We start from the raw sequence: 19,681 nt of genomic DNA on the forward strand, positions 1-19,681 counted from the left end.
AAGGTTATGCAGACTGTTGCTGAAAACTTCACTTCAAATTTATTCGAGTCATGAGCTCGGCCGGGGCACCCTACATTTACATATACATTTATATATAACTGGGAAAGTATAAAATTCCATTGTGTTGATATAAAAATCCTTGTGAAACGGTGGGAATTTTTGAAAGATTTGAAATACCGGTTTATATTGGCACCATCAACCAACCATGTAAACACAACTGATGCTTACAATTTGGTGCGGCTGAAAATGTCTTTACTTTTTTGCTGATCATAATCAGACAGCAGAAAGGAAAATTAATTAAAAGCCATAACTTGAAACTGTTTTATTAATTTTGTTGCTATATGTAACTCTTATAAACGGCATAAACTCAGTTTGAAACTTTGTTTGGCTGTTGATCCGTGGAAGAGATTCCTATGCCTCCTTCAGTGCGTCTTTTGCGTCGTTATTCGTTCTTCCTCCATATGAAATCTTTCAGGCTCCACTCAAATCTTCAATATTCTTCTGCCATCTCATCAATCTGTCTGAATGAGCGCCTGGAATTCGGAGACTATAAAAGCTACAACAACCAAATGTGGTTTATGTATAAAGTCGACTAGCTAAAGATGGATTCGGGTGTTCTAGGTTAGAAACATACACAATCTGGTGGCAATTGTATTGTCCAGAACTTTGCCCACTCAGCAGTTATATGAGATATGTATTTTCTTTGTTTTGTTGAGGTAAGACCTCCGTATGTTGAAGCAGATAAATGACCCGGTTGACCCGGTAATTGTGCCTGTAGAGTCTCCTTTCCTTATTGGAATTTCTCAGATCTCTGTTATTGATTGTGTTGGTTTGTGTCGTAGCTACATTTAAGGTTTTCCGAGCATTTCCTTTAGTTTGGTGAAAATACTTTTTTGGTGAGATAAATTTTGAAGTCAGTTATTTTGAACCTATTGTGGCAATCAGTAGGGAAGAGGGATGTGAGAATTCGAAAGTGCTCGCTTCCGTTAAGGAGGGGGCGCAAAGGGTTTGCTCTATGTGAGTGAAAGTGTTGAGGGTGGTGATTTTGGTGAATTTCAACATTTAAACGTGTAAGCAGTGATCGTTACATGAATTAAGCGATTGAGACCGGATTGGAATGCCATTCGATTCGATGGCATCCGTTTAGTTCTCCTGTTACTAATATTGTGTGGTTTTGATGAGATGGTTTTGTTAGTTGAAATACTTACATACATATATGCTGAGTAAATTTTACCTATTTTCTTTGATTTTATTTCGTCTGCGATTCCTTGAAAGTCTTCATTTATGTGGATCTTTGTAAGTTGATTCGGTTTTTGGATAAGTAATGCTACTCCCCCAAATCTGTTTTGATGTTAGAATATCCATATTATATCCTTGTTCCTACTGAGCATGACCTGAAACACAAAGCACAGGAATAACTACCCCCGCAAGTACTGTCCGACACGAGCCTGCGCATAGAAGATATCGATTTTCAAGCTGTGCAATGTGTATTTCAGTGGATTGTGTTACAAATAAAAACTGTCATTAACAATTGAAAAATCGGAAGTTAGTCTTGTAATTATTTAAAAAATGATTTCTTTTCAACAACCGGATATGCCATTATAAAAGGGGACACCAAGTTGTCAATTACGTTGTAAAAATTCCTTCATGCTCAAGTGACAGTTTTTTTTGTACATCTAATTATATAATATATTTTAATATATATAAAAATATATATGTGTTTGCGAGTACATGATTATACAAATAAGGAGGTAATATTCTTGTCGTTAAAGTTCTTGAAAAACTGTTAAAAAAGCTTTAAGTTCGCTTGAAATATATTAATAAAGGTTAGCTGTTAGTATTGATTTTTAAATGTGTGTGTTTTTTTCAGTCAATATGGGAACTGTGTTGAGTTTTAATCCCCGGGATCGCCATCCAATATATTCATCTCAACCAAATTTTCAATATAACCATTCAAATGATATAAAAAACGAAAATGTTAGTACTGGATCTATTGATTCACATCTAAACAATTATTCGTATGAGCAATTGAATAATGCTAAGAACCGAGAGAATAAAAAATCGGTATGCCATCAACTGTCAAAGAATATTATAGGACAACAAGGCAGCTATGCTGGAGTCAATATTCACTTGCAGGCTCAAACCCAATTGGGCTCTCACCACTTACACAATTTGTCCAACACGTCTAAAGATACTATAACAAATGTTTTGGATACACAAAACGAAAATGGAGCCATTAAATCAGAAAAGATTTCTATTGATAAAAATCTAAAGAAGCATTCCATTTTTATTAATGCACTGTCTTGGAAAAAACTATCAACATCGCATAATAAGAAGAAAGTTGATAACAAAAATAAATGTGCAAACCTGCCCACAGCCTGCTTTAAGTCACAGTTTTTAGAGTCTACTTTCGCATCATCGTCTGATAAGAATCGAAACATCCAACAACAATGCAATCGAATAGAAGAGCATAATCAACCGAACTACAATCAAGCACAGGATATACGAGAAGATTCTGGAACGGGAACAGCCAAATCTCAAAACCCTTCTAAAGTCAAGGACTCCATCAAAGTTAATAACAAAAACTCAATATGTAATCACAATAAATTGATTCAAAAACAGCCCTTGACGCTAACCCTGCCACAGCAAATGCAACCATCTTCAATGCAGTTCAAAAACAATAATCAGATTCCTCGAAAAACTGTAATTCAGGTAAATACTTAATATTTGTAGATTTTCAAAGAACTTCTATCGGTGCAGACAAACGGTTTTTTCCTTGGCAATATTTTATGGGCCAGTGCAAAGCAAAGCTTTAGTCTCAAACCCATGAAGAGAGATGAAGACCATTTTTGCCTAGAGCCATGCTTTAGCAATTCTATTCAATTATCTCAGGCTCAGGCTCAGAAGGATGTTTGCAGAGAACAGATACTTATCATCACTTTGTATCTTTATTAAATAGATGATGCATTTATTTTGCAGGCATCTACATCAGAATTGCTGAAGTGCTTAGGAATTTTTCTACATTGCCGCTGCCAAAGACTTAGTAACTTCGATGCTGGCGATGCTGTGATGTGGCTTAGAGCAGTTGATCGCAGTTTATTGTTGCAAGGATGGCAGGTAAGTTAAGCTGAGTGTTACAGAGCCTTCAAGTATTTATATATTTTCCTTGAAATCAACCACTACAAGTGTGTTTATACATATTTATGGACATATTCTGTATATTTTTTGGCCCCTACAATTTTAAATTTGTTGGCAAATCCGAATTCGTTTTTTAGATTCTTATTTGATCGCATTTAATAAATTAATAAATTTAATTTAACGAAAACTTAAATCAAATCTTTGGTTGCAGTGGCCCTAGCTTTATTAACATTCGTTGTTTTTGGTTTTTTTTTTGGCCCAAAAATAATAAAAAAAGGCTTTGAAATAGCAATTATTTAATTTCAAATGAGAATCAAGTTCAAAACAAATTGTTTTGTTATGATAAAACTAATAAGACTCATGGAAGGTGTCAACACCAGCTAAGTTCATAACCCTTAGCCTGCCTCAGTTCGAATTTGGTTTGTGAACACGCTAAATCGCTCGGAATTCTGTGGCACCTCTGAAATGTATGGGAGATGCCCATTCCGCGCACGTCTCTGCTCCACCATTGTATATTTACTATTACTTAATTGCGACACCTGCTTATTTAATAAAACTAATAAAGGTTTTTTTTTTCTCTCTAGGATGTCGCATTTATTAACCCGGCAAATGTTGTCTTTGTGTATATGCTAGTTCGTGATTTGGTTGATGGAGAGGAATCTAAAGAATCGGATCTACAAGCTTCTGTGCTAACCTGCTTGTATCTATCATACTCATACATGGGAAATGAAATAAGTTATCCTCTTAAGCCGTTTTTAGTTGAAGACTCAAAGGATAAGTTTTGGGATAGGTAAAATTAAACCAATTTTCTTTCTATAATCAAATGGACACGTACGAACGCGTCTCACAACATTTCTCCTCGTTTTAATTCAAATATACTCATAGCTTTATTGTGTTGGCCATTTTTATTTTAGGTGTCTGGTAATTGTGAACAAACTGAGCGATAAAATGCTAAAAATAAACGCAGAGCCTGGATTTTTTACGGAAGTTTTCACTGAACTGAAATCCTGTGGTCAATATCATCCCTCTATTAAGAAATCTTCATGTGGTGGCGCCTGACGGATAGATGGCAGAGAGGATATTGTAAACCTCTCCTTATCTGCGCATCGGCAGAGCTTTACGGATGAAATGATGCAAAAATACCGTTAACCCCTAAATATTTTATAAATCATTAGACAATTTCATTATGTCACTTCACAATCGTTTAAATAAAATAATAAAAAATAGTGTTTAAATTATACCACTTTGAGTTCAGTACATTGAATACTTTCCAATTGTGTTGAGGAATGGATTTATCCAATTATGCAATTCGCACTTAAACAGATTATCTTTGTAAAGCCCAGTAATCAGATTCGCTAAAATGTTTGTCTACCAAATCAGGGAAAGGACAGAAAGCAAAGCAAAGGAGCCCAGTGATGTACCATGCTAAGGCTTGGCAAGCAAAATCCGAAGAAAAGGAAGAAAGCGTCAGATGAAGGACGATCATGAATGAGCAGCGGAAAAGGATAAATTTACCTGGAGCGATGTCGGGATCTTGTGGGAGTTTATGATGGAGTGCGCATTGGCCGATCCGGGTGTATATGTATGTACATACCTATATATAAGTGGCGCAACAAATTCAAATTGTCAGGTTCAACTGAGCGGCCCACAAGTGGGACTGTGCGACACCGTGTTTCTCGCAGACTCTATTACACTTAGGTCTTGGGAGACGGATCCGGGAGTATTTTGTCTGAGTTCTTGTCCATACATTCTTAGATTGCATATTTTACCACTCTTTCCGAGGTAAGTGTCGATTTAGGAAAGACCTGTATTAGATCCCCAATTTCTTATTCCCACTGAGTTTCCAATAAAAAATATACATATATGCTTTTTATAATTTATCATTAATTTAATACAGTTAAGTCTAGTTTTGATCAGGATTAAGCTCAGAAGCCCAAACATCCTGTGGCCAACCTGTTCTTCCATTGGTCGGTATTCGAATATTCTGTAAAAAAAACAAGAGCACATTTTATTTGTAATTTATTTTTTTGTGTGACTCTTTAAAATTTTAATTATTGACAATCAACCGCACAGGGCGGTATATATAATTTTTCCCACTACTTCAAATAGCATTAAACGAATACTGTCGCGTCAAACGCAAAGCAAATGAGCGTGAACATTTTGAGCTATATCCAGTACGTATCAATGTGAGCTTATTTTTTAAGCAAATAGTCAAACAAATAAAACAAAATTTAATAGTTAAAATATAACACAAATAACAGGCGGGAGGCAGCGCAAAAAGACCTCAAATAATTTTATATAATGTAAATATTCATCTTACGTGAAAATCACTATTTAGGGACTTATTCTGATCGCTACATGTTTTACGATGTGTCGAATTAAGGTCTGCAAGAAAAACGCCTTTTTCATCCTGTTCTCCATCCAGAACATCCTCTAAGTAGTTTATGTACAATATTGCCAGTTTTAATGTTTTAATCTGTTAAAATAGAATTAAGGTGTATGGTGCTTAAGTATTGTAGAACAGATATAATATTTGCATGTACATTAGACATATTAACAGATATCGGAATATATTTTTATTTAGTAAACTAATTTTCGACATTCATAAACATCTGAATAATCAGACAGATGATTTATAGATTACGTCGAAAAGCACACTTACAACTAATGCAAAGTAGAACTTGATAAAAAATAATTAAACCGTGATTAAAATGATTAAGTGATTGAATGGGTGGCGACATAAATGTCAAAAATACTTTGCGACCTATTCGCAGACCTACTTAATATACACACATTTCGTCGATTTTGTTCCATTTCGCCCCGTCATTTGTGCTAGCGGCCCAGACACAGTTGGTCACTGCTCAGTGAGCTGTATGTACATATGTAACGGGTATATAAGTTATGACGCGTACGAAGCGTCTCAAATCGTTCCTCCTCGTTTGCTCAGATCTCATCTAGCTCGCAGTTCTGAGCTACCGCTCCGGCTACGGCTATTTTGGCTCTTGATATTGCTCCTGCTATTGCTACCGATAAAACTACAGCAAAGCAGATCAAAGCATAACGAAGAACTACAGAGTAGCGTTTACAATTACAATAATTAGGTATACGAAAAATGGAAATGGAACTTAAGCTTTTTTCGGTCTCTTTGAATTTTTTCCATCTTAATGGATTGTAATAAAGAGATTTGGTAAGAAGAGTGCAAACAGAATGTATGTTTTGAATGTGCAATAGTTAGTTATACGAATTTAATTCCAAAATAGGTTAAAGTGCAGAAATCGACACGGAAATGTCTATTTATAAAGATATAACAACATAAATTTGAATTATAAATATTTATATTTATTTTTGCACCAGCAAAGATGTTTATGGTTAGTTTTCGGGCATTCAAAATCTTTATGTACATTATACAAAGCATTTTTGAAATTGGAAGCACATTATCAACAGGATTTAAGCAGTAAGAACCTTACCTTGGATAATTTCGTATCTGATGGCACGTTTGGAATTTTTTCGCGAAGGTAGGAAAAAGCACTGTTTATACTTTGTGTTCGTCTTCGCTCTTTTTTATTTGCTGTATTTCGTTTTTTTATTATCCGAACATTTGGAGTTGCCATCAGACCATAGGGATTTATTGGTATATATCTTTGTTCCTGAATATTTTTAGAACCTACAATTTGTTTTACATAAACAAATTTCTATTAAATAAATTACCAAAATATCTAACATATATTTAAATATTTAAAAATGAACAAATTAAGTTATCTTGCACCAACAAAAAGCCTAAGAATAAAAAGATATGAGCGAATATTCCCAACAGGCACACACAGAACAACTAAGTCATTGCAGACAGTGACTGCCCTACTGACTGAGTACAAAGAATATAAGATGTGGGGCGTTCCAGCGCGTCTCACAAAGTTCCTCCTCATTTATTATGTAGTGTACATACTACATTCATAAATATATTACAGCGGTAGAACGTTCGCGAAAACGAGGTATGTAGGAACGAGGGAGAGAGCATTACGAGTCAGGTTGGTTAGGTCGTAGAAGTCCGTGCCATATTTTAGACGCTGGTCTGTTCATGGGGGTGTCTTACTGAATGCCTAATCGAGGCGGCAACGATGTACAGGTAGCGAGTGGTAGGTCAAGAATCATTTAAGGGCAGGTGGGCCGAATTGGTTAATTTTAAAGTTTCAACAATAAAAAAGCTTGAGGACGATAAGAAGCAAATTTATAAAATACTTATTTTTTTCAAAAATTTAGAAACGAGTGGTGACTTGGCCGCAGCCAGACCTTTAAACGTGGTCCGCAGTCAGTCAGATTTGAAAATATTTTATCTGTTTACATTTTTACATATTTTTAATTCAGTAAGTGAATGGGGGTAGCGTAGCCACTGAACTTTTATTTGCACATTCTTCTGAATTCAATAATATTTATCTGATCCAGATTCAGCAATCTTGCAGACATGGTCATTGTTCATGAGTCTGCGCTTTACATTTTTTTTACAGTTTGGAACGCCACACATTTTTGCACTGGAGTCTGGAGGAGTTACAGGAGTCTGCACACAAAACAGAGCTGGTTTAGATCTTATAGTCTCTGAGACTAGATGTAACAAAAAAACATACGGACAGACAGACATACATATTATTATTGGGATTAGAAATGCACATTTACCACAAAACTAATACAAATATATATGCCTAAACTTTAGGGCCTAAACTCTTCGAAATTGCATCAGCTAAGAAAGTATCAGTACCAAAAAAAAGTACATGTACACGTACACTACATTATTTCTATAGACGTCTTTATTTTACTTTTTAGATTTTCTTTCTGGTGAAATAAATGATCATTGACCGATTGTGGAAAGTGTTTCGAAGAACATTTAGATGTTTTTGTATCATTTACATTTTACATCCATAACAGCAGATCCATTGTATACTGTGCTGTAGTAAGTAGACTTTTGGCCGACACAGTTGGGATATTTCGACATTTTTTAGGTACAATTCTTTCAGTTGGAGTGGGATGAGTTTTGCTTAAGCGTTAATTAGGTTGAATTTTTTGCGGTTGAAACTAATCCGAAAACTTGTCTGCTGGCCAAAAGGAAACTGAAGAATACAGAATGTTTACTTTGCACGCGAATTGGTGGAAGCTATAACTTGAACAAGAGTGTATGTAAATATCCACCCCGAAAATCAACCAATGGCATGCGCTCTTATACTCTATCAGCCCATAGACCAATGGCAAGCTTTGCAAGTGCTGTATTTAAAATATACATACATACACACATAATATCCATGCATTTATATGTATGGATGTATACACTTATAAGAAAGACCTCGAAAGAACTAAAGGCCATTTGATATCCAGCATTCAGAGATAAATGGAAATCATAACCAAGTTAACGGTTCGTTTTCGTTTGAAATATTTTCCATTTGTTAATATTCATTTTAATTCCTAAATTCGAAATTTAGGGAGTCGAAAGCGATTAAACTTTCGGTTAATCATAAATAAATAAATCCACTCGTCCATTCACACAATATACCTTTTTACTCTGGAAGTACCATGTATAAAATTCTCGCTCGTTTTGAGTGGTCTGGCATGACTACTTCTCCGCGTCTAACTGCAATAAAGTGGCTTTTGATTTATGTACATGTACATGTTGTATATTCAAGTGTTCTGTGCACCGTCAGTTTGGATAAAACAATGTTGCCGTTTGGCTTGCAGCTGAATTCGATGTAAACGAGCGCTTGAGGTTTCGTTTAAGTTTATTGGAGAGGGGTGGAATTCTGGCAGCTGGCGATATTGTTTACTCAATTCAAGGGCTATGTTTTTCTTAATAGACAGATAAACCCCATTATCCCATTCACCATCGCACAGTGGGTCCATCGTAGATTGCTTAATTAAGACGTATTAATAACTGAACGAATTTTCATGTATGTAAATAATTTTGAAGGAAAAGAAAATCCAGAGAATATTTGATTCATTATAATCCGAAAATATAAATTTCGGAAAACGAACTATTGCACAGTGGGACCTTAGCTGAATGGAGAATGTAAAACACAAAGAATTTTGTGAGCGTTTTGAATACAATGAAAACAAACATCAGTAGTTCAACTATCAAGAGAATCGGACTTTTAGCTTATGTGATATGAGCACACAAAGTGGAAAACTATTTCTGTGTCCAAACATTTATTCAATTTTTTTTCGGGTACTTCATTTTTCAGGTACATACATATGTACATATGTATGTACATACATACATACATACATACATACATATATCTAAAATAAACTGTACAACGTATAATACTATTTTTACTCATTCTTCGTTCTCATTCTTACTCAATAAAAAGCTGGTTCGTTTAAAAGAACAACATTTGTTCTAAGCCATACAATATTTGGGCTGATTTTCAACTGAAATTTACCCGATATTTGTTTCTTATACCCCTGTAAAGTTTTTTTTCAGGCTAAAAAAAGCATGATATAAATTACCAAGCGTAACAATACAAACGGTCCTTTCAAACCTAAACCTTAATATTGCCCCCAATTCTTTATACAAACAGAATGCGTCTCTTAAATGTATCTATACAGCTGGATATGGCAGACTGCAAAGACTGTGCGGGCTGCGTTCTGCTGGGTTCCGCGCGTAACAGGCTTTGGCTTGGTGTCGCATGGGCCACTTGATGGTGCAGTCATTGCATATCAACGTCCAGACTGTAAACGATGTAATGTTTTTTTGCCATCCATCTCAGATGGAAATTAAGTCCTAAAGGTCCTACCTCAATATGCATTAGTTTTCAGAGGCTTAAATTATCGCTACACTTGAAGCAAATATTTGTTTTACAATAGTGTAAATTGTATAATCTCTCTCTGACTCACTATTATCTATAAATGCCATCCAAAATGTAAACGTTAATAATTATAATTATAATTATTACGAATCTATCATAAGAAAACTATTAATAAAAGATTTTCAAAGTTTGCACTTCAATGTATACCAGGTCATTAAAAATTATAATGGTAATGAGCTAGCTAATCTAATCGCCAAATCTGTCTAAGCAGACAAACAAAAAATTATTGATATTATAGTCCAGTACTCAGATGCGCTAATAAAATATATTTCCATGAAAAAGGTATGAAATTATGGCTGTTCATACGAATGCCGATTATATTTATTTTATAATTTATTATTCTTATAATCATTCATTTTCTCATGTACTCATATAAAATATATGTTTATTGTATTTCGGTCCCCCGGAACGGATTTATAAATGAATGCAGTACTTTTTTCATGCATTCTTGTCCTCTAAGATTCACATCCACTCTCTATAATGCACTCCTGCGCTACCCTACTTGCTTTCATACAAAAATAAAATGTCTAACCGCATTTATTTTGTAAACAAACAAGACCCACTTTGGTCACACTGCGCACAGAGCGAAATATATGGCTTTCTGTGGACACAAAATGTAGCTCATATGTGGACTGGGTTTTACAAGGCGGAAAACAGAATATTTCCATATTTTTCTCGGGTCTACGATTTTTCTGGTATGATCGGGTTTCTTTTTATCTGTGTACTGCCCGCCGAACAGCCGCTAGCAATCAGTTTGTGCTCAAACAAATCTATTTCCGGTTTCTTTTCTAGCGGAAACAAATGCAAACCTGCTTAAAAGTTAAAATATATGCCTTTTTTCTAAAAAATATATAGCTCATCCGTGTATAATAGCATGTTTAACATTTAATGAATCACCATAACTTTTAATTTTTTTTTCATTTTGTGTTCCTTTCACTACAAACGACGACAACTTTGCAACACTATCTTGACAAAAATATTTCCTTGCTTCATAACTCAAAACATAATAACATTTGATCAGGTTAGAAATTATAATAATTATTAATGAAAATGAACTTTTTAAAAGTAATTCGAAATAATTGGAAGAAGAGTGCATTTGCTGCTGCTGTTTCGGGTTATGCACTCAGCTCGCTTAAGACACATATCGAGTAAGTGTACGAAATTTAACAGAATGTATCCTTATAAACATCTTAATTGCAGTATTAATCAACACATGCGGGAATTTTCTACCAACTTATCTTCTTCATGTAAAAATATACCATCAACGAAAAAGGTTTTGGTCGTAATCAATCCCATCGCCAACAACAAAAAATCGGAGAAAACTGTAATTAAATAACATGTACATAATTCCACAAAATGCTTTTTAAATGTTACCTTTTCTAGTTCAAGAAGTATTGCGAGCCGATATTGCATTTAGCCGGCTATTCGGTTGAGCTACTTCGAACCAATCACATTGGGCATGCCAAAGCTTTTATTGAAGAAATGGCTGTTCTACCTGATGCAATTGTTATTGCAGGTGGAGATGGCACCTCATCAGAGGTTGTCACCGGCCTAATGCGAAGAAATGAAAATCGTTGCCCCATCACAATTCTTCCCCTGGGACGCACTAATCAACCTCTCCATAAATATTTCCATTATAGCGTTCAAAGTGAGCTGGATTACATCAAATCGTTATGTAGTGCATTATTACCAATGCTAAGAGAAGAATTCATGTATCAGAGTGTAATTCGTTATGACGTTATCAATGACGATGCTGACAGCGAGAAACAATTAAAGCCGATATTCGGACTAAATGGATTTTCATGGGGTCTGTTGAAGGATATTGACTCGACCAAAGAAAAATATTGGTATTTTGGTCCAATTAGACACTATGTTGCTGCCTTTGGCAAATTATTTTCGAAAAACTGGAGCTTAGTGACTGATTACGTGTACACGCCTCCCTGCTCAGGATGCGCCGACTGCTTTGAGATTCCTAATGATGAGAGCACAGTTCTGAAACAATCATTTTTTGGAAAACTTGTTAATTCTAACCGCCGGAACGTAAAAAGCCAAAAACAGCTAATTAAAAATAGCGTGTGCAGTAATGAGCTGAAAGGAAAGATGGAAGCCAATCAAATTGACATTACTTGTATACGAAACAATGAGGACTTTTCCGAGCTGGAAACTAATTTCATAAGCTCACTACAACCAGGATGGGATTTTATTAAAACTATTCCAAGCATTACATGTAACTCAATTGTACCACAATTAGTGCTGAGAAGTCGAACTATCCAGCTATATCCAAACGGAGAATCAACTAACGATTCATATTCGATTGACGGAGAGGAATATGATGCAAGGCCCATTAAGTTATCTGTTGTTCCCAACGCTATTAAAGTCTTTTGTTAAAAATTGTATATTTAAATATTGTGAATTCTATTAAACAGAGCTATAAGTATAGCATAACACATTCACAGCAAAAATTAACTGCTATTTCCTCCCAAATCCAGAGCTGCGTGTAATCATTTTTGAATGTTTCCGCAGTAATTAAAACTAATTTATCGTTTATTTGAATGCATGAGCCACTTTTTCGGCGCAGAACTTTAACGGTAAATGATTTTGGTTTGCAATTAAAGTGTCCATACCAACATTTTCTAGAAATACACTCAATCGAACGTATATAACGTGGAAAATAATTCAGTCCCAAATCAATCCAATTAATCTGGGATGAGCACTCCCACGGGCGGTGTTTAAAAACGTCAGTCTTTGGACTTCCGCCTCTTTCGACAGCAGCACTTCTAATGCGGATCTTCCTGCCTTTTATGGTTTCCTCTCTTTTTCCAAAATATGCAAAGTGGTCCGTCTCCCAAGCCGGAAAGTTTCCCAATGAAACGACATCTCTGTCGGCATAAAATGGTATATCATATGACGATCTTTTATATCCCAAATTGTGGTTTTCATCATGCGATCCTCCTGGCGGCTCTATACTCATATAGCGAGGATTAAAAGCTTGACCCAAAATCCGGCTTAGTGATTGTGTAGAAAGCTCTGCACAATAATCCTCTTGGTTTGACACGCCAACTGCGCTGATGGTAAAATATATGCAAAACCAATTAAAATTAGTGTAGAGGTTCATCTTTTTAGACAATATTTATAAACACAAGGTTTATAACATTAAGGTTGCCTTTTTTAAACATTCTTCCGCCACTTCATTATCGATATCGAAAAACATCGAGAAAATGTTTCTGGTTTAAAAATGTAAACATTTTACGAAAAGAATCAGAGAGAACGGCACAGAAAAAATTTCATATGAGCTATGCTCAATTGGCTGCCGCGACAGTAGAGAAGCAAGAAACTTTTTCACTCTGTGTGAGGGCCTGCGAGCCGACCAAAGGTTTACAAAAATTCTTACCTTACCCACGTGCAGTGTGCTCAGTGTACATAGACCATAAATCGCTAGCAAACAGAAAGCCATACTAGTCATACTTGATCAGCAAAATACCATAAATCGCTAACAAACAAAAACCATACTAGTTTTTATACTATACCAGTTTTTATAGGTTTCCGAACCTTGATCAGCAAATAGCGATCATTCAAGATCAAATAAATTAACTAAATGTCCTAGAATTAAAAACGTCCCAGATATAATAAAAGGAAATTTTCAAGCTAATTTTGTTTTTAAATATTTTTTCTCATGGAGAAGAGTTTCACATTTGTCCAAAAATCCAACCGTTCCTCATACGTGGAAACTGGCGATAGCCTATTCGTAAAGACAACTGGCTGTTTATTTTGAATTTTGTAATGTATCATATGTTATCTCTCGTCAGATATGCTTATTATCATCTTATAAAAAGCCGAAGCTATCGTTAGCTGGATCACCTGAAAAAATGAAAACATACCGTTTTCGTTGGAATCGCAAAAGTGAAAACTGAAGCCCCCTGATTTATGGCATTTAATAGAACAAATTTTTTTCTTCGATTTCAGTGTTCCAAATAGGTGCCCTCATGCCTATTATGAATGTAGTGGAGTTACTCTTAAAAATTGATATACATACAAACGCTCGTTTGCAGGGTTGTGAAAACGTATTGATTTTTCATAAAGGAACATAAAATATAGCTGTGCAATGACAAGTATGACCGATCAACGTGGAACTAGAGTATATGTTGGTAATTTAACTGACAAAGTCAAGAAGGACGATCTTGAAGGAGAATTTACCAAGTATGGGAAGCTTAATTCTGTTTGGATTGCGTTCAATCCGCCTGGATTCGCATTTGTGGAATTTGAACATCGGGATGATGCCGAAAAAGCATGTGATATTTTGAACGGCTCGGAACTCTTGGGCTCCCAATTACGTGTGGAAATTTCAAAGGGCCGGCCACGCCAAAGTAGGCGTGGGGGATCCAGTGAACGTGGTCGTCGTGGAGATTTCGGTAGACACAGCATAAACAGTAGCAACGGTGGATTCAGACAAGTACGAGGTTCGAGTGGTTCCAGTAGCCGACATGCTGAGCGTGGTTATAGCTCTGGGCGCTCTGGCGCTGGCTACAGCGGAAGAGATAGCGGTAGTAACGGGTTCAGTCGTCGTGACGTCTATGGTGGAGGCCGCGATGGCAGCCGCTACAGTAGTGGCAACAGCACGAGCTATGGACGTAGCGGTGGACAAGGAGGATGCCGTTTCAGATCTCGTTCGCCAGTGGGAAATCACCGGTTCTAAAAATATCAGAAGACGCGACAACTATTGGCATGATAGTACTATGCGTAAATATTATTACAATTTTAAGTAATACTGGAAATATATAAACAAACAAAAATTAGCCTATGATCGTTTTCGATCTGTCCCTTTAAAAAATGTGTAGCTTTGATAATCGTTCAATTATTTATTTTACGATATTAACTGAACATGCGTTGATTAGGATCTAAAGATTACATTTGCAAGCACATAATACTTAAGATAACGTAGAAAACTATTAAGAAAAAATAAATTAAGCCATACCTTAAATACAGACTACATTAAATCGAATTCTAGAAACACGCGATTTTAATAAAATGGAATGCGTTGAAATCTTTAATACAAATAAAATGTCTCCAACAAAATTTCATCGTCAGTCAAAGACAAGTTTGTTTTACCAAAGCGAACGCAGAAACAAAAACATTCAGAAACATTCGTAGAAAACTGCCATTTGGCCGTTTTCTGGCTTCTTCTCTAGGTATAGTGGCAGCGAATTATCAGGTGGCTTTCCTGTTTTATGTTTAGCAAAATTACATAAAATTAATTTATAACAAATAATACAGACAGACTCTCGCACAGTGGTTAAAAGAGGTAGCCAAAGTCGGGGAACGCCATGGATACACAGAGTTTGATGCATATTCGCATCGCATGGAGAATTTTCCGAGCATTCAAAACTTCAACTTTCACGGAAATTGCGGATTTATGAGTTCCGAGCATACAATCCTTTGACGGTAGTCGACAGCGATCATCATAATATCACATCAGTTATTTCACTATCCAATCCTTGGTGTTCTAGTATAACCAATGGGATAACCAAATTACTTGAAGAGCTGACTGTTATGGACCATTGAGTAGGTGAAAAATGTGATTACAAAATGAATATATAAGTTCTTGGATGTTGATTTGAATAACAGGCCAATCCGAAATGTATTATTATGTCGTGTCGAGCAGTGCTTGGTTGAATCAGTGCTCTGAAAAAGGAAAAACAAAACAAATTATTATCCAGTCCTAGCCGGCCCATCACTCTGGCCTAAAGTTGGGTTTGATTTCGGCCGGCATATTTCAGCACGAAAAAACATAAGTAACATAATATAACCTAGGTCTGGTATACGGATCCAACAAGCCCAACAGCAACAATTTATAAAAAAAGCAAGTCGTTACGTAATAAGTTGGTAATGAGTTGTGGGATATTGATTTTAAAAAAAAGTTTACAAATATGTACCTAGGATGTCTGCTTTCGGCTCTGAGAACTAGGCGTTTCAAAATAAAATCTGCTAAAAATTCACATTTTGCATAAAAGAAAGCAGATGTGTAATATTTGTGGGCGCTGAGTAAATAAAAAAGAGAAATAGAAGAGAGTTGACGATTTTTAAAGGAATAATGCACTGAGCAGTGCGAGTAAGCAGACCACCGGATGACAGTCTGCAATTAGGAAACGCTTTCTTCTGTCTGTTCCGCTGGGTCCCAGGAATCATATATCATTATCATCATCATACCGTTTTTTCTTTATTTTTGTTGGAAGGTTACCAAATTGAAACAGCCAGCCCACCGCTGATACAGAAGGATATTCAATTAACATTACAATAACTATAGATGTTAGTTTTCGCTTGCATTTATTACAAAAATTAACATTACAAGTGTCCAGAACTCTGAATTCATTTACTTGTACACTACAATTTCATTTACAATTATTTTTCCCATTGTAAGAATATTGTGCAAAAAGTAGATTGTATGACGGGAAATTACAGCATTGCATGTCCGTTCGTTTCCAATGCGACTCTTTAGAATATTCAACTTCCAACTCCTTCATAGTCTCATACGCCAAAGAGCACTGTAATTATACAAAATAGGTTTTTGTTTTAATTGATAGTTCTTCCAAGGTACTATGGTGAAAAACGACGTCCAGAACCCCCGGAACATACCTTGTTTGCAAAAATTGTAACGATAAACTTTCCAGGCTTGAATGTATTGATAACTTGATTTATAAGGTTCCTGTAGTTTGTCATTGCCACGTTAGTTTCAAAGCTAACATAAGAAAATAAATTCTCTGGTGTGATGTGAATCGTCATATATTCTCCCTGTAGGCAAACAACAATTAAGATTAATTTTTATATACATATTTCCTTCCAGTAAAAGAATAATTAAAAAAGCATAAAGAGTTCTGCACTTCTTTTGAAGGTATTAGCTCTTAAATATAATAACAGGGAAGGATTGGGAGGATTTCTCCCTAGGCAATCAATTTGGCAGAATTTTTCATGTATGTATTATTTTAATATTGTTTTACCTTTTCATTTATTCCATTCATGGAGTAGCCGCATGGATCGAACAAAAAATCGTCAATATGCATACTTGGCAAGATCTTATCAATTCCAGAAATCTAAAAAATACCAGAAATGTTAAATTTTTTAAGAACAATTGTTCAATGACTTTATACCGAGGTCGCTTCCGATGCGCTTGTTGTGTTCTTTTTATTAAAGACCGACATAGCGTTTACATCAAGATTCTGCATAAGAATTTCAATAGTCTGATCAGGATCAGCATCGAGAAACTCATCCGTTATGTGTCCCGGTCCTGTTAATTTCATATCGGAACGACTAAAGGTGTAAAGATACCAACATTCAAGGTTCATAGAACCTAAACAATATGATCTTCCATTTGGAAAAAGCGTGTCAAGATACGAAACTTCCTCTGTAAATCCTTTATGTGGTGCCACCTGAAAGATAAATATACCAATAATAAATAATTTCACATTTGAAACCAGTTTCTTACCTGAGCATCCGGTCGAATAAAGTTCTTTCGTGAATAGAAGAGGTCTGTAATTATGTTGTATCCATTAAAGCTGGCCAGCCTTATCAATTCACTTAAGCATTTAAGTGGAGTTGTTGTCCCACAAGTTTTCAGTATCCATCTTCGTTTTGATACAAACATGCTACTCTCGCTGAAATGCATTAAAAACTAATCATTTAAGCTGAAAGCCAGAAACGCCAAAAACAAGCTGTTGGTATGGGAGCAAAACCTGACACGCAACACACCCACAACCAACTGAACCATCAGGAGTACAGCACCATTACCCATTAGTATTTTCACTTAAAGAAAATAAACTTTTCTTACCTACAACTTACTTCAGAAAGTAAGTCCTGATGAAGTGAAGTCAAATAAAGTTAAAGAATTTACAAGCATGATTAAATAACTTACTTATGTGTTGGTGAAGAATTATTTACATGAAATACGATGGCCATATAGGCTACAACAATGAATTGAATCTACGTACGTGCTCATCATCTGGTGTTCTCGTTTCAACAACACACAAGCAAATGTGGGAGCTCGTTTCATATATTCATATAGATTTGCATCAGCTGACTGGGGTACTCTCAACTAAGACAGTTTTCTTGTATGAACTCACACATCCTATGGTCAGTGGTACTTACTAGACTTTACCCAAATCAAATCTTATATTCTACGAGTACAGTGCATAAAAATTACCTCAACACAAAAGCATCAATTAAATCGTTTTTTGAAAAACTTATTATTTCGCAATTTACATGGCTCAGCACATTCTCCCAATCACATCTGAAATTAGAAGCGTACATATAATTAGATCATACTTAAATAAATAATTATCGAAATAGACTGGATTCTTTTATCTGCGGTGGAGCAAAACTTAAGAGGATGTTCCCTGGGAAACTCCAACACACAGGCTTTTTTTACACCACTAACTAGATGTCTTTTGGTTTATTACATTTATTATATTATAGCCTTTTGCCGAGTTTGCCGAAAGTTGCGCTGCTAAGCAGAAATGTGCAAAAATGCGCAAAATCAATCGAATATTTCGAATAAACGCACATGAATCAGAGACTGCAAGAACTTTTTGCCACCAAAAGGCCCCTTACGCTAAGCCTCGATCAATCTTGATGTTATTTCAGATATTGTTTTACTAAGTTTCATCTCAAACGAGGGAGCCCAAAAAGAACTTATCCAAAAAAAAGCATGAGGAAAATTAAAGCATGGTTTTGGTTATCTTTATTTAAGGAAGGAATTTGAAAATGTGTTATGTAATTCAACTATAGGAAACTACAACCAGGAGCGAAGCCCATACGTTCAACGACGTTGAAATTACAAAAGCTACCTAACAGCTACAACAGCTGAAAGAACGTTATTAACCCTTAAAAAAAGCGGAAGCGGAAAGTTCATGGAACACATTCTAAGCTGATAAGAATGCGTGGCAAAAAGTACGTCTTGGAATCAGCTAAGTCCGACTTGGTATAAACCACGAAACTAATTCATACAGACATTTGTAAATATGTACAAATGTACATATACATGTATATACATATACATATACAAACACTCCTTAAGTTTTCGGGTATCCAGACTCAAGCTTAGCACCTTAGCGAGCAAAGCCCTTCATTCATGATTATGTAGTCTCTTGTAAATTGCAAAATACTGCTTTAAATTAAAGACTCCTACCTAGTATGCATACATTTGTTGCAATGACATAAGTAAGAATAAATGCAGCAGCACATACCGGGCAATGTTTCGCAGATCATTTCTGTTATCAGAAGTTTCTTCAAACCAAATTTCTAGAAGTTTTTCAGCTCCTTCAAAAAAGTGTTCATTCCCCGACATTGTGTATGAAGGTATGAACGTACGCATGTACACAATGTGATTTTCTTATTTTTTCATACGTACATATCCTTATCTATTAAAAAAAAAAAAATGGTATTCCTGGAATGGATTTTGAACTGCCCTAAGTCTGGTACTCAAATCTTTGGCTTAAGCCTAGTACTCAGATCCGAAAAAAGGGTTGCCAGCATAATGTGCAATATATTTCGCTCAGACTGGGCAAAGAGCGAAATACATAGCACGAAAGAAGAAATTTTGCGCATCTGAGTACTGGGTTTTACAAAAATATTAATTATTTTTCATTGGTGTATTTACGGTGTATTTTGAAAATGAAAGAGTATATTTTGGTATATTACCGAGGGTTTGA

General features: G+C 35.6%; 6 protein-coding genes across 8 annotated transcripts; 3 read left to right on the forward strand and 3 right to left on the reverse strand.

Moving 5' to 3' along the window:
- Positions 1 to 1,732: 1,732 nt before the first annotated feature.
- On the forward strand, positions 1,733 to 4,393 carry LOC117902379 (cyclin-dependent kinase 5 activator 1). The gene is made up of 5 exons (XM_034813698.1): positions 1,733 to 1,751; positions 1,871 to 2,712; positions 2,980 to 3,117; positions 3,723 to 3,928; positions 4,053 to 4,393. The coding sequence occupies exons 2-5, from the start codon at positions 1,876 to 1,878 to the stop codon at positions 4,195 to 4,197; spliced, it is 1,326 nt and encodes a 441-aa protein (XP_034669589.1). The 5' UTR covers positions 1,733 to 1,751; positions 1,871 to 1,875; the 3' UTR covers positions 4,198 to 4,393.
- On the reverse strand, positions 1,993 to 19,358 carry LOC117902381 (S-adenosylmethionine decarboxylase proenzyme). 2 transcript variants are annotated; one of them, XM_034813700.1, is made up of 8 exons: positions 19,217 to 19,358; positions 18,175 to 18,261; positions 17,461 to 17,629; positions 17,126 to 17,404; positions 16,976 to 17,068; positions 16,614 to 16,769; positions 16,361 to 16,522; positions 1,993 to 2,004 (listed from the first exon to the last, which is right to left on the reverse strand). In XM_034813700.1, the coding sequence occupies exons 1-7, from the start codon at positions 19,342 to 19,344 to the stop codon at positions 16,370 to 16,372; spliced, it is 1,065 nt and encodes a 354-aa protein (XP_034669591.1). In that variant the 5' UTR covers positions 19,345 to 19,358; the 3' UTR covers positions 1,993 to 2,004; positions 16,361 to 16,369. The 2 variants fall into 2 exon arrangements, with proteins under 2 accessions (XP_034669591.1, XP_034669592.1); XM_034813701.1 differs by lacking the exon at positions 18,175 to 18,261 and having other exon boundaries at positions 19,217 to 19,332.
- LOC117902384 (heart- and neural crest derivatives-expressed protein 2) lies at positions 4,993 to 8,251 on the reverse strand. Of its 2 annotated transcripts, XM_034813705.1 has the most exons (4): positions 8,038 to 8,249; positions 6,606 to 6,802; positions 5,459 to 5,614; positions 4,996 to 5,122 (listed from the first exon to the last, which is right to left on the reverse strand). In XM_034813705.1, the coding sequence occupies exons 1-4, from the start codon at positions 8,120 to 8,122 to the stop codon at positions 5,042 to 5,044; spliced, it is 519 nt and encodes a 172-aa protein (XP_034669596.1). In that variant the 5' UTR covers positions 8,123 to 8,249; the 3' UTR covers positions 4,996 to 5,041. The 2 variants fall into 2 exon arrangements, with proteins under 2 accessions (XP_034669597.1, XP_034669596.1); XM_034813706.1 differs by lacking the exon at positions 5,459 to 5,614 and having other exon boundaries at positions 4,993 to 5,122; positions 8,038 to 8,251.
- Positions 10,971 to 12,445, forward strand: LOC117902380 (acylglycerol kinase, mitochondrial). Its single transcript, XM_034813699.1, has 3 exons — positions 10,971 to 11,131; positions 11,184 to 11,307; positions 11,367 to 12,445. Exons 1-3 carry the CDS (start codon positions 11,028 to 11,030, stop codon positions 12,369 to 12,371), a joined length of 1,233 nt encoding a protein of 410 aa, XP_034669590.1. The 5' UTR covers positions 10,971 to 11,027; the 3' UTR covers positions 12,372 to 12,445.
- LOC117902382 (protein trunk) lies at positions 12,363 to 13,164 on the reverse strand. The gene has a single exon (XM_034813703.1). It carries the CDS (start codon positions 13,096 to 13,098, stop codon positions 12,412 to 12,414), a length of 687 nt encoding a protein of 228 aa, XP_034669594.1. The 5' UTR covers positions 13,099 to 13,164; the 3' UTR covers positions 12,363 to 12,411.
- Positions 14,007 to 14,982, forward strand: LOC117902383 (RNA-binding protein Rsf1). The gene has a single exon (XM_034813704.1). It carries the CDS (start codon positions 14,086 to 14,088, stop codon positions 14,674 to 14,676), a length of 591 nt encoding a protein of 196 aa, XP_034669595.1. The 5' UTR covers positions 14,007 to 14,085; the 3' UTR covers positions 14,677 to 14,982.
- Positions 19,359 to 19,681: the final 323 nt, after the last annotated feature.

The sequence above is a fragment of the Drosophila subobscura genome, chromosome U (assembly GCF_008121235.1).
Source record: "Drosophila subobscura isolate 14011-0131.10 chromosome U, UCBerk_Dsub_1.0, whole genome shotgun sequence".
NCBI lineage: Eukaryota > Metazoa > Arthropoda > Insecta > Diptera > Drosophilidae > Drosophila > Drosophila subobscura.